Source organism: Corvus moneduloides, chromosome 7 (genome assembly GCF_009650955.1).
Source record: "Corvus moneduloides isolate bCorMon1 chromosome 7, bCorMon1.pri, whole genome shotgun sequence".
NCBI lineage: Eukaryota > Metazoa > Chordata > Aves > Passeriformes > Corvidae > Corvus > Corvus moneduloides.
The window spans coordinates 29,197,930-29,211,787 of NC_045482.1; the positions used below are offsets into that span (position 1 = coordinate 29,197,930).

Genomic DNA, 13,858 nt, shown 5'->3' on the forward strand with positions numbered 1-13,858 from the left:
TTAGGACTAAGAATGAGCTTTGGTAGACTCAGAAGTCTTAGGTTTTGCATATTTAGAGAAACATGGCTTCCCTATTTTGACTGACAGGCTTTAGAGAAAAATACTTTCCAACTTCAGTGAACATTTGACACCTTTAAAGGTGCAAACAGTGTGAAGGATTTTATCTCACTAGTGAGATTCTAACCCCCTTCCTAGAAGGAAGACATTTTTGCTTCCTTTTCCTACATTTTTGTGTGCCCAGATGGAAGAATCTGGCCTTAAAATGCATGTGTAGCAAACTAGGAATCATGAGGCCTTCTCGTGCCTTCGGCAGTGCTGACATCAGCGAGATGTCTCACTGAAGAGCTTGGCAATTTTACAAGATGGAATTTATTCTTTTTGCTGGAAACAGAGAGCTTGTCATCAGCCAGAACACATGGCAAACTCCTGCACATTTTAAGGGTTCTCCACCAACTCTCCCCAAAGCATCTCTGGGAATCCCACGGTTCTCTGGCACATTTCTTAGGGAAGAGCAAAGCAGGAGGCTGAGATGTAGCTTTATAAGGGTATAGAATTCAAAGACTTTCAAACCAATTAACTCCAAAGGATATAAAACAGCGAATCAAGGCTCACACAGTAACAAGATAATAGGAATTGTTGGCCTTGTGTAGCTAAAAAAATCCATCTTGCCCAATAACTGGCTACAATTAGCTGCCTGCAGCAGTTGCCTAGGAAAGAGTGAAAAGGAGGGAAATGTAGAGCAAGTAATCTCCATTCTTCTAGCTGCTAATCAGCTGTGTTGGGGTTTTGCAGCCAAAACCTATACCCAGACCAATGTATATTATTATTATTATTCAAGGACCAATGGTGTTCATTTTTAACCTAGCTATACTTCTGACCTGTACGACCCACTGTTGGAAGGGGTAGTACAATTTACCTATGCATCATGGGAAAAATACTGATTCTATTTTCTTCTGTTCTTGAATTCTCTGGCACACTGCTGGAATCTACTTGATATTTTTACTCATCCATTGAGTTATCTTTTAACTGTGCAATGAAAGCCACAGACTGGATGAAAGGAATTTATTTAAAAAATTAGGAAGCCTTTATTGACAAGATGTAGAGCAACATGCAATCAAGGCACGTTCAGTCTGCTTCAGTTGATATTGTACCTGAAAGTGTGATTCTACTCATTAAACTTCATATGGTATTCCCTGGATTACTGAAGTGAATCTCCAGTCCAACTTGGGTTAAAGGTATTTTGCCATTGATTTCATTGGAGTGAGAGATTCATCTTTGGCCTTATACCCACATTTCTTGCCTTGCTCACACCCTTGTGGCTGTCAGGGCACCACCTTTGGGATAACCTCTCTGCAGGCCCCAGGTACAGAGCCCAGAAACAGACCCATCCCACAGACTAATGTTTTAGCCAAATTGCATCTTAGCTTGTGGAATTTCCCTGGATTTCCCTGGAAACTCTTTGCTGTGCATCCACACCAAGGTGGGTTCAATTAGCCCTTTCAGAGCTAGATGTCACAGCTCTAGATTTTGGCTGATCCTTACTAGGGTGCAGTTTTATCTGCAAATATACTGCAACTGTCTACCAGTCTACATCTCTGTGCAGCTGTCCACAGCCTGCTACAACAAACCTGATGGCCTGGGAGTGTCACCTGACAAGGCTGTTTGAAGCTTTAAGATACCTGTGTAAAAACCCACATATGAAGGGCTCCATATTCAAAGCAGAGCTTCTTTATTCGCTGCTTTCTGTCACTGTGAAACAGTAGACCATGGTAGGAATTTAAAATGGAGACATGAGCTGTTTTTATCTCATGGGGGGATTTTTTTTTTTTAAGCACGAGCTATTTTATGTATTTTATATCTCCATCACTATGGAATTAGTAATTTTTCCAAATAAACACAGTATAGACCTACTGATCTTGCTTATAGTCCTTATTCCAATGTCACTGTCCATTTCTTGAAGTACTAGCTTTTTAATTCAGTCTTCTTAACTTAACCAATTGTTTTATTTAACCTGTTGCATATAATTATATAAAATGCAAATGTAAACTCATGCTTGAAGAATAAGTATATATATAAAATATTGTTATGGACTTACCAACAACTGTAAGGTTGACTTGTGCTTGTCTGCTGCCAAGTTTGTTCTCTACAACTAGGGTGTAACATCCACAGTGTTCCTGCTTTGTTGATGATATTGTTAGCTTGCTGCTGTTTTCAGCATTCTCAATTTTAATATATTCATTTTCTTGAATCTGCCAAATTTTAAAAAAAATTATGTGATAGATTTCTTTGTATCTGAAAGAGCTCAAAGAACAATACAATGTTATCATATGGAGTGTTATCTGCAGATAACTCTATTACAGAAGTGAACATGTGTAGCTGGTAAAATGTGTAACCAACACAAATCATCTAGAAATGCAGTGGAACATTAAAATGGCTCCAGTCCTGCAAAGCCAACAGGGAGCACTGGTGTTGCTGGAACCCCACTAAGGAACAGGAGTTTCACTTTTGGACTTCTCTTTGACAAGCTGAAAGTGCAAACTGTGTAATTGTCAAAAGAACAAAGTTTGGTCTCACGTATCTTAGAGAAACCACAATGGAACAAAGTTTTAGCCTTAGTTCATTTGGCATTCCCCTTCAGAGGCCCAATGTGCAAACCATCCATAGCTGTGACTTTTACCCTCTTGTTTAAGCTTATTCTGTACTTCCACACAAACCAGGGTAACAGTTTCTTGGGTTTGACCAGTTGAAGATGGTGTTGCATGAAATGGAGACATAATGCTACAGCTGTACAGAGAGACATTCAAAGAGCAGATTGAGCTTTCCTATAGCACTTTTATTTTCTGGAGAAGCAAAAATCAAAATCTCTGCTGAATACCATAGGCATATTATGAACTAGTTTTTAATTGAAACAGAGCTATCATAGCATAAATGGCCAAGGTGACAGATTTTAATCATTATTAGCTTGCGACATGACAGTTCTTAAGAAACCTCATAATGCTACACTGCACTTTTAGAAGCTGTACGCTGTGTTCTTATGAAACAGACAACATAATGTCAATGCCCTTCTTCCTCCCACCACTTCCTTCTTAGATAAGTGACTCTTCCAAGCCATTCTCAGAATTTAATTAAAAATGAAGGCTATTTAGTTTGCCTTATCTTGTCTCACATATTCAGAGAAGAAGAAATCAAAAGTTTAAGAACAGGACTTTCCCTGCTTTTTTCTTCAACTGAGACAAAACACATGCACATCTGCCCAAAAACGTTAGAAAGATTTTCCTACAATAACTCAAATATAAAGTTAGCAAAGGGGATTATGTAGGGTTAAATTATACTGAAAGTTGATCTACCCTGCCCACATACTTCTGAGATTCTAAACTGTCTTTTATGTTTTGCTTCATTAAAATTAGTCAAGGGGTGATAGTAGAACTAGATCTGCATTATTCAGAGAAAGTCCTGAAAGGATACAGAGAAAGCCCTGTAAGGACACAGAGACCTTGAAAGGATGCAGAGACAGGCCTGAAAGGATGCTCAGTGGCTTGCACTGGTTGTGGTTCCCTGGGATCCTGAAATAAAGTCGCTGGTGGGAGTTAAGAAGCTTCAACAGCTGGCAGTATTCAATGATGGACTTTGTTCCTCAGCTAATGAAGAGGCTTTCAAAGACTTTCCCCTCTTTGGCTGAGCATAGTTCCAGCACCCCTCCACTACACCGCCATGGCATACAACCGTACGGGTCACAGATTCATGACATTCCCTTTCTTCAAGCAGAAGAAACTCTTTGGGAATGTACCTGAGAGAGGCCATGGTTGCTCTCCTGCACCTGAGGGAATGTGAGGAAGAAACATGGAGAGGACGCTGCAGCAAACAGTGGCAGGGCTGAAATCACAGCTCACCACTTGCTGGATCTGCTCAAATAACAGCTACAAATAACTCCCAGTAAACTGCCAAAACACTTGGCTGGTTTTCACTTTTAGGACTGGGAATGGAACAGAGTTGAAATCAACCACATTTATAAGAAAGAAAGAAATCCAAGTGTAAAACTGTATGTGGTGAAGTGTAAGTGAAAATAAAGCAAAATCATGGTGCAGTACAGGACACAGTAAGTGGTTCCCCTTTTAAATTAATAAGTGAGGGACTGCTGCCCTCACTTGTCCTCCTAGAGTGTTTGATAACCTTCCTGAAGGTTTTTTTCTTTTCTATCTCATTCACCATAATGGATAATTTAAAATTTTTTGCCATTTTAATTTATGATTTTGCAATACTTCACTTTGTCATAGTGAATAACTGGAGAAGAAAATATAAAGATTGCAAAAATAGCATTTTACAAAGGAAAAATATGTTGAATCACAGATTATGGATCTGATATGGGCATTAGGGGCTTCTCATCCCTGTTATCACATAGATCTTGTATATATAAAATCTATGAAAATAGGATTGTTGTATTCAACAATGAACTCAGAATTCTACACAAACCAGAAACTCACTTTGAGGGGTACTTTTTACCTAAATGTTAAGACAGAGCTTAACAAAATCCAACACTGAATGTCAGTGAAGCTTCTGAGACCTATTTTTTGTGGAAAGGAGCAGTTAACTCCAGTCTTGAAGCTAAAGAAATGTAAGGAAATATAGGAGTTCAGGAAGAAACCCATCCTTTCCCCTAAAGTAAGAGGTTATTTGGAGTTAGCAAGGATGGACTCTGGAATACCCTTTGCACTAACAAACTTTTGAATTCTTTCAATTAAATGCTGACACATCTGGATTTAGAGTCTAAACTTCCTTCTAGGAAGAGATGTTTTTATTTATGCTCTATGGAGTGCATAACAAGTTCAGAATGAAATAAACAGAATAGCAGCTACAGTAGATATTTATATTTGCTTTGTCCTAACGTGACATTTCATCTTCCAGTCTGAACTTGCATATTGGGTTATTTGATTTAAAGTGGTTTGATTTTAAGTAACTTTGTTAAAGCAACTCTCTTTAGAAACTGCCCTTATGGACACGTGATATAGTTTAAAGATATTAATTCAGGTAGAAGGAACTTTAAACCTACAGAGTAAGGGCACTGATGGCATGGATTGCTGTTGTGCCCTGTATGGTGATATTTGTGTCGCAAGACAATTCACTCAAGCTTTTTATATGGCATTTTGCCCCTCTGGCATAATTTTAGACCCAGCATCAACAAAGCAGAGGTCATTTTTGAAGGAAAGAAACATCTGTGACAGATACTTTTCAGATACCTGAATCTTTCCCATCACTTATCCTTTAATTCATGGTCTAAGTCTTTTCACAAAGAAGTGGTCATTTGTTATAGGAAGGGAAAGGCAGCAGAGGGTTTAAACTGGAGCAAGAAAGATTTGGGTTTAGCATTAGGGAAAAAATTCTAACAGTATGGCTCTATAAGCACTGCAATAATTTGCTAATGGAGGTTGTGAAATATTTATCAGTGAAATGTTTTCAGCAGAGGTGAGAAAAACATCTGCAGGAACAACATGGACTTTGCCAGTTCCTTGGGAAGGGAGATGGACAAATGGGAGATAGTCATTGGTGTTCCTTTCCAGCTCTACTTTTTCAATGATTGTTAAAAGAGACCAGAAAACAATTTACCTGCTTACGGAATTTCATCCAGGTGCAAGTTATGGGTGCTGTTCCTACCACCTTGGCAAACAATTCCACTGCTTCACCTGCACGGACTTTTCTGTCTTCTGGGAACTGAGTAATCTGAGGAGGAGCAGCTGATGGGAAAAAGTAAAATAAATAAAATATCCATTTAAATGACTATAATTTTTCTTAACATTCAAAACACACATTTCTTAGCTCAACTGTTTCAGAGCAACATTTGAAATCCAGATTAGCAGTTACCTATTGCTTGCAATGAAAAAAATTCTGTGGATTTGTTTATTCTAGGGGAGTGAAGCAATAACAATCTACCCATCCAAAGCTTGCTCATGCAAGACCAAGGTACAGACATCCAAAAGACAAAAACATTGTCACCTACCACCAATTCCAAATACATACTTAATGAAATTTTGGGTTGGGTTTTTCAGAAAAACCTCTTTTCTTCTGCACTTTGTGTTTTTGAAGGGTGGCTTCAGCTACCTTCTTATCAATTTGCATGTGCTGAGGGGGTCTGCAAACCTGCTTTCTGATGTCATCAACAGCATTCAGAAAATTTCAGACTCAAGATCTGCCTATGAAGATTCTGGCTTCAGTAGCCAGATAAACATTATGTGGCACAGAAAAATCATGAGAGACAAGGAAGAAAATTGATGTCTTCATCATGCTAAATTTCCCCATGAGCAATGATGGATCTTTTTGTTTGTGTATCACAGTGGTTCTTTTAAACCTTGCAGTTCCGTTTGTCCCCCTCTATTTCTGAATCAGGCATTCCTTCTTCTCTTCCTTCTCACTGCCTGAGTATCAATAGATGGCAGAGCATCTCTTCTGCCAACAGTGCTCCTGCCTGGCTCTTGGTTGTGCTGCTCAGTGTGTCAGACCCAAGGGGAGCTGCTAAGCACAGATGCCAGAAATATCAGCGGCTGGACAACTCCAGGGTGAAACCTATACCACTGCTTATAAAAGCAGCAGGATAAAAAAATTATTCTTGTGTGTGTATTGGAGGGGAAGGGGCAGACTTGAGGATGTATTGACAGAAATGGTAAGAGGCATTCCCTAATATTACAATGACCTCACTGCCAAATGTAACATTATTTCCAAAGCACAGGGCTACTGGGCATGAAAAAAGTGCTTTCTTTTCCTTTTCAAAGTAATTAAAACGAAGTGGGTTTTTCCCTCCTCTAGACTTGACCTTTTAAAACTGCTTTTGTTTTGAAAATATCTGAAGGAAACTAAGCTGAGGTGCATATCTGACACAGAAAGCAGCCTGAACAGTTTAAAAGTCTGACAAAGTTTTAAGACACTGAGAAGAGTTTCCTATAGAGGAAATTTCCTTGTAACTTTAAATATTGATAGCTTTGCCTCAGAGACTGTGAACACACGAACAGGTTACCATAATGGCAGTGATGAGGAAAAGTAGAATCAATCACCTTCTCTGTGGTAGCTACTCATGCAGAGGATTCTGTGATACACAGAAAAATTTCTTTCACAGAAAGCCAAGGTGTGTTGTGTATATGCAAAAGGGCATAAGTTACACAGTGCTGACACTTTGTAGGATCTTGGTATAGCCCATTTGAGAGTAACTTCTTTGGATGCTCATAATTTAATTCTTAGGACGGCATAAACAAATTTGACTTACCTACCATTTAATCACATATGCAAACAAAGTTAGGCAAACAGCTGCACTGGTAATTCTGGGTGACACATGCAACAAATTACCTGCTTTTGGAGGAGTCTTTGGAGCTGGTTTCTTCTTCACTGTTGCTTCACCTAGTTAAAAAAAACAAACAATAAACCACGTGAATTCAAAGGTGAGGTTTGGAAGGTATCGGACTAACCACAAACATCCATATCAATGCTTTGTTGGCACTTGAAAATATAATACATTCTTCCAGCATATTAAATAATTAAAAATACCTTATAAAACCACTTTTATTATCCTGAATGATCCTCAGAATATTTAAAATTGAAGCTGAAACTTTTAAAAGAATCAAAGAAATCTGCTACATGTCTCCCATGATCGGTCATCCTCCATTCCTTATAGCAGTTTAACAGGTAAAAACACAGGGCCGAGATCCATCTCATACTGAATTTCTGCTCAGATTTCCAGCATAATCAATGCTGAATGACCTCAGTTAAAAGTAGGATAGTTAACACCACGTGCTGCTTCTCATTCCACTTGTGAGCTCACAAAGAAAGAGCGATATACCAAAGGTAGGTATTAGTATCACCCCTCTGCCTCATCCTCTCCCCTAAGCAGGGACAACTTTTTGCTATATTCCCAAAAGAAAAAGTCATAGCTACAAAAATATAGCTTAAAACTTGAAATCTGGACACATAAATTTTCAGAAGACAATATTCTACAGATTGTGTAGGGTAAATAGAAGAACAGTAGAGAAGACATAGGTAGAAAATGGTTCTTAACTATTTTTCACAAAGTAAGAACTAGAGGCCACCCAATTAAATTACCAGACAGCAGGCATAAGAGAAACACCAAGTTAAATATAACATCCATAATCTACCTTCACAAACAAGTAATGTTTTATAATACAGAAACATAAACAGGTTCAAAAGGACAAATTCATAGGAGTTACGTCTAGTGGTGGGCATTAAATGGAACAGTCTGGATGCCTTCAAACCACTGAATTCCAGAAGTGGAGTTCATTCCTTTTAGAGCACTCTCTTTTTTCCTGCTATTCTAAGCATCCTGGTCAGAGAACGGCCTCTGCTGTGAAAGAACATTTCTTATTTTCTTGTGCTCAACTAGGCAGCATGAGTGAAGTAGTCTGGCTTTTAAGATGTTATTGCCTCCAACGGAAGCAGTATGTGCTAAGTGTTTTTGAGTATCTGGCAGACTGTACAGAGGTGCCTAGTGATAGCCATAACAGATGCCAAAAGTTTTGAATTTTTTTGGTCCATTCTTTCCTTTTCTTTATTTAGTTATTTCAAATTAGAAAGACTTTGAGCAGCAAAATATCCCCCCAATTTCACCAAATCAATAAAACCAGTTTTCAATTTTAACCCTTTTGGTTGCAGCAAACTACAAGCTGTGCATGATACCCTGGAACACATCATGTGATGCCCTGTGAAACTCAGGAGCCATGAGTTGCAAAACCACTGTGGGAGTCTAATGCTATAGCTCAAAGAACAGACAGATTGATTTTTAGAGTAATTGGAGATAGTAGGTGATGTGGTATAGGAGGTGAAAAGACCAAATGACTTTAAAAATATCTGATGGTTTAGCTGGCAACAATAATGTTTATTCAGTTCATTCTGAAGAACATTTCACTATGCAGTGAATATAGAAAAGTTTTTTCCACCTTCTTTCCATTTTATAGTAATTTTTGCTAAAAGTATACTTGGCTTTTATATGCTCTGAATTTATTGATTTTGTAGCAACCAGAAACACAACAATGGAGAGGTAGGATATTCTTGCAGTACTTATGGCTGAAACAATAAGAATAGTTGGATATTTCCCAAAGAAGCCTTTCTTCGACAACTACCAGCTCAACAGAACAAGTAAAGGTTTAGATGAGTACTTGTGAGGTGTTTGTCCCTTTATAACTGGACTACCAGGGTGTAATCAATGTATCTGTCCTGCCACATCTTCCATGGGGTCTTAACCCTCCTTAAGCTGAGGCCTTCAAAGAACACAACTGCTCATTAAAGGGACACATTACTTTTTGGGCTACCGACAGAGTGACATACACCCTGGCTGCTGTGGTAAGTGAGAGCAAATGTATTTCTACATCCTCTTTCCTGCCCAAGCTGTACAAGCAAAGACAGAAAGTGGTGTTTTCAGAGCAGCTTTCCTCTTTGTCATGGTATGGTCACACCCTGAGCTGAAACTCTTATTTCAGGTTGGAGCCATATTATGTGGATGAAACTACGCATATGATCAGGTGCCAGCTGGAAGGCCTGTAGAGTCTGGCCTCTCATCTGCTCTTAAACATCCCCGTTAATGGGAATAATCCAGTAGTTACTCATTAGATGCATAATCCCACGTAAACTAACTCAGTTATATGATTTATAAACATGTAAACATTTTTGTTTGTGCATGTGCTGTATTCGACATTGGATTCTCTGCTTTTCTCTAAACTGAAGTAGCAGTTGGATCTCTTAGAGCTGCAGCGGTTTTTAATACAAACTACAATGACACGAATTTGATTGCTTCCACACTCCATTAAGCCTGATATGAACAAAGAGCAACAAAGATGAAGAAAAAGCACCATTTGTCAAGTGCTATCTTCAGTTGCAGATACTGTTGCTATTTTTCAGAGAAAAAAGCAAATTCCTGAATCCAGTATGATTTTCACTAAAAGATCACCTCTTGGCCTACATTGTTGCAGTACCGTGGTTAATAGGCAAGGTGCATGCATACTGGAACAACTAAGCTTAAGCCAGTTTAAAAGACTCTCACCTCAGTGAAGATTTCCATAGCAGCAAAGCAGAGAACATGAACTCATCACTTCATTCAGCTAGGACATGGCTTTTTATATGCAAGTACAATTTTTTGGTTTAAATTTTAGTTTTTACCCACCAGAACATTATATTCACTTAACTGAGGATATACAGACTGTCACTGGACTTCATCAAACCATGCAGATTCCCAAGGGTTGCTGGAAGGTCTGGCTGAATATCCTGTTTTGCAGACACGAATAGCCCTGAGCAGAAATGAAAGGCTGGGGCAGGGTGGAAGGGGATGGGTACAAGGACAGGTCTCTGGCTCCATGAAACTGGCTTCTTTGGCTAATAATGTACACTCCACTGTTCTTAGATCTTCCTTAAGGATACCAGCTCATCTTATGCATCTCTTTGAAATGCAACTTTTTCTTTTCAAGGGCTGCTGGAGACAGTGAAAAAATCTAATAAGATTACTCAAAGTTGACAGGGTCAAATGATTGTTTTCAGTAAAATATTTGAGCCTCTTGGAAATGTTAGTTCAAGTCTGCCGCATTTTTTTTTTAAAGACTGTTTGTCTTTCTTTTGGTATTTACATTGAAACATGCTGAAGCTGAAAATCAGCCTTGAAGTAACAAAACTAATATTTCTCCTTCAATGAATCTGCCTTCTAGAAACAACACAAACATTACAAGGCAGGTTTGCCTCTTGCAGAGCTTGCTTTTGAGTGGGGGGACATAAAGTAAAAAGGGGAAAGACCCCATACAGGCTGATAGCTGCTGGACATGTGGCTGTGCTCTTCCTTTCTCTGATGGTGGAGTCATGAGAGTAGATATGCTCAGAAGCCTCTGTCTTTCTTTTCTGCTTCCCTTTTTTGGAATTTTACTAAAAATAGGAATAGCCCTCCCCTGAAATGGCTCTCTGCTCAACTTGCTTTCATAAAGCATGAACTAAAACTCTTAGGATCTGGAAAAAACATCAGTACTCAAGATAGTATTTCCAACCAATCCATAATTCCTACTGTCTTCCCTGAGGGACATGCCTAAAATTATGCACATGTCTTCTGTAGTGTGCACCTGGTACACAAGTACAGTTAATACCTAACTCTATTACCATAAGGAACAAGACGTATCCCTGCTTCTGTCTGCTTGGGGAACAGCCTCATTTTAGCTCAGGAGAGCAGAAGGGTTAATGAAAGGGTTAATGACATACTCTCATACTACAGGCACACAGAAAACCATTTTCCCCTCATGAAAAACAAGTCAAGATTTCATCTTTCTAGAGGAACTAAATTGGTTTTTTTCAGTGTTTTCAGAGTTCAAGAGAAACTGAAAAAAGAAGTTATGTCTGTAATGTGTCAGACACCATGGTAAGAAGAACACTTATAGAAAATTTATGGAAAGCCCAGATTCAAGTGTCTGCTCCTTCTTCCCTGTCTCACTTTAATCCTTCAGGCTTGTGGGATGTGATATCATGAGGTCTCTGTCTCCCACAAGTAAATGAATCCCAGTTTAACCTCCTTCACACACTTCTGGGGATAGATATCAGGGTCTGAATCAAAAGTGACAGTTCTCTGTAAACCTTCATTACTCCCTGCTTTGCCAGAAACCATGGAATGACTGACATCTAGAAGTACAGAAAAAATAAAACATTTGGCCTTGTAATGAAGGTAATGAATTATTCTTTTCTATCCTTACTTCTGTCACAGATCTAGTTGGTGATACAAAAACTTATTGCAGATTTTAGCATAGACAAGATGAAACAGGATGGCTACAATTGTATCAGAAAAAGACAACACATCATTACCTATGAGTTCATTCATACGTTCATGAACCTATGCTAATTGCTAGAGAGGAAAATGACAGACACAATGCACTAAACACCAGTAGCTTGAAAACTTCATCGAGGTTTGGAAGTTTAAGCAGTTTCTCTTCATTGCTTCTCAAAGAGCAAATTTCTTATAATGTTTCCAAATAACTGTTTAGTATCTAAATACAATAAAACAGAAAGCAACTCTGGCTTAAATTTGATGACAAGCAGAAATTAGAAAACTTAATTCCATACAAGTCAGTTGAGTTTGTGTGCTTCAGAACAGTTTTTTAAAGCTTTTATTTTATTTTTCATTAAAAACAACTGTCATTTTGTTGCAACATCCCATATTTAGTTTCTAAATCATGCAGAGATTGCCCTCTAATTGAGAAATATACAGCCTCTGCCTTCTGAAAACAAAAATAAAATCCAGGAAACACTCACTTTTGCATTCCAGTCATGAGAGAGCTAGCATATACCAGCACACTCAGAGCTTCAATACTATGATCTGGTACACTGAAAATAACTCAGTATTTGAAAACAGCTCAGCTGAAGGAATAAACAATTCCATAGTAGTTTAGTAGCACAGTTCTTGAGCAATTTCTACAATTAAAGCAAATCTGAGCAGCACAGAAGAGATCCAGTATCAAACAGAGATCACTAACAACCCAGGCCATGTAAAATCCTCTGAGAGCTCGGGTGGGAGCAAGACAGCAAGGTTATTTTCTGAAACATAAGTTAAATTTTCACCTTTATTATGTCCTGGGAGAACATCTACAATTAGATACTAAAAGCTGTGCCCAAGCGTGTAGGGACAGCGATCTAAGGTAGGTTACTAACCTGCTACCCAATCTGTTCCATAGGAAAACACTGCCAGGTCATCTGGACATTCAGGAGTTCCAAATGGTTTCAGTGGGAAAAACTAGGTATTATATGCTTTTGAACATTAACTAAGCCAATGGATTTAGGTCCCTGTTTTATAGAGAACAAACTTAATGTTTCTATTATATGCCTCAGATGTGCGATTTCTAGCCAACGGCTTAACCCGAAGTCAATGAAGCACAGCAGCTCTTCGGTTCAAGGCCACGTTGCAAGAACTATTCATTTTTCTCTGCATAAGACAGTCAATGAAGATTTCTGTCTTCTTCTGTCAACATACAGATATGTAGGATGGACTGCATGAAATAAACATGGAAAATACTGTTTTGTGCCACCATTAACTCAGAAAATGTCAGTATGGTGAGAGCTGTAAAGTAACTCAGCAGAGAATCAAAATGCATGCCCAACATTAGAGAAACAGCGCTGAACTGGGCACTCAGGAGAAGGGATTTGGATAACAAATTAGTGTTTCTCCACTGCTCATTTTATACATACAGTAACAGAATTTTTTTCATCTATGGAAGCAACCAACCTTCAGAGTCACCAGGTTAAATCTTGCTTTGCCTTTTTACCTCAGCCCAACTTGGCTGTCAGGTCTTGTGGCCCAGCTATGCACCCTTGGACCCCGAGCCTCAGAAATGAAGGCAGCCCTTTTCATGATTTAGAGTTTCAGAGAAATCCTATTTAGGTCTTAAAAATAGCTAATGGCAATTTGATTTACATGTACTAAGTGCAGAATTTTCAGCTTAGGAAAAAAGATTAATTTTTCCTTGAAAAGTTTGTTCAGAGGCTTCCCTGACAATGTAATTCATATTGTTCCAACATACTAAGTACTTGCACTCACTGTGCAGCAAATGTCTTGGATCAGGAGTAGAGCAGCACGAGCCTTCTGGGAAATGAATGGGACTAAGAGAAGTGGCTTGGACAGCCTCATTGACCCTCAAGAGCATCTCAGGCTATCCCAGTGACCAAAGAGGTCAGCAGCAGTCACAGATCACAGCTGCTATCCAGTGCCCACATTTCTGCAATTAAAAGAACATCTCTGACCTGAACAGTAACTTCCTTAGTAATTGAGTTCTTCACTTAGAAAGTGGCAAGTTTTACACTTAGGACAAAACAATCTATCATGAAATGAAGATTTTGTAACATTTCATATTCA

General features: G+C 38.7%; 1 protein-coding gene across 3 annotated transcripts in view; it reads right to left on the reverse strand.

The window, feature by feature from the left end:
* Window positions 1-13,858, reverse strand: part of MYLK (myosin light chain kinase) — a 198,776-nt gene that overhangs the window by 40,344 nt on the left and 144,574 nt on the right. For all 3 annotated transcript variants that reach the window (XM_032115204.1, XM_032115205.1, XM_032115206.1), the window contains 3 exons: window positions 7,330-7,380; window positions 5,602-5,729; window positions 2,096-2,249 (listed from right to left, as the gene is read on the reverse strand). In XM_032115204.1, the coding sequence (XP_031971095.1) occupies window positions 2,096-2,249; window positions 5,602-5,729; window positions 7,330-7,380 (333 nt within the window). The remainder of the gene's footprint in view (window positions 1-2,095; window positions 2,250-5,601; window positions 5,730-7,329; window positions 7,381-13,858) is intronic.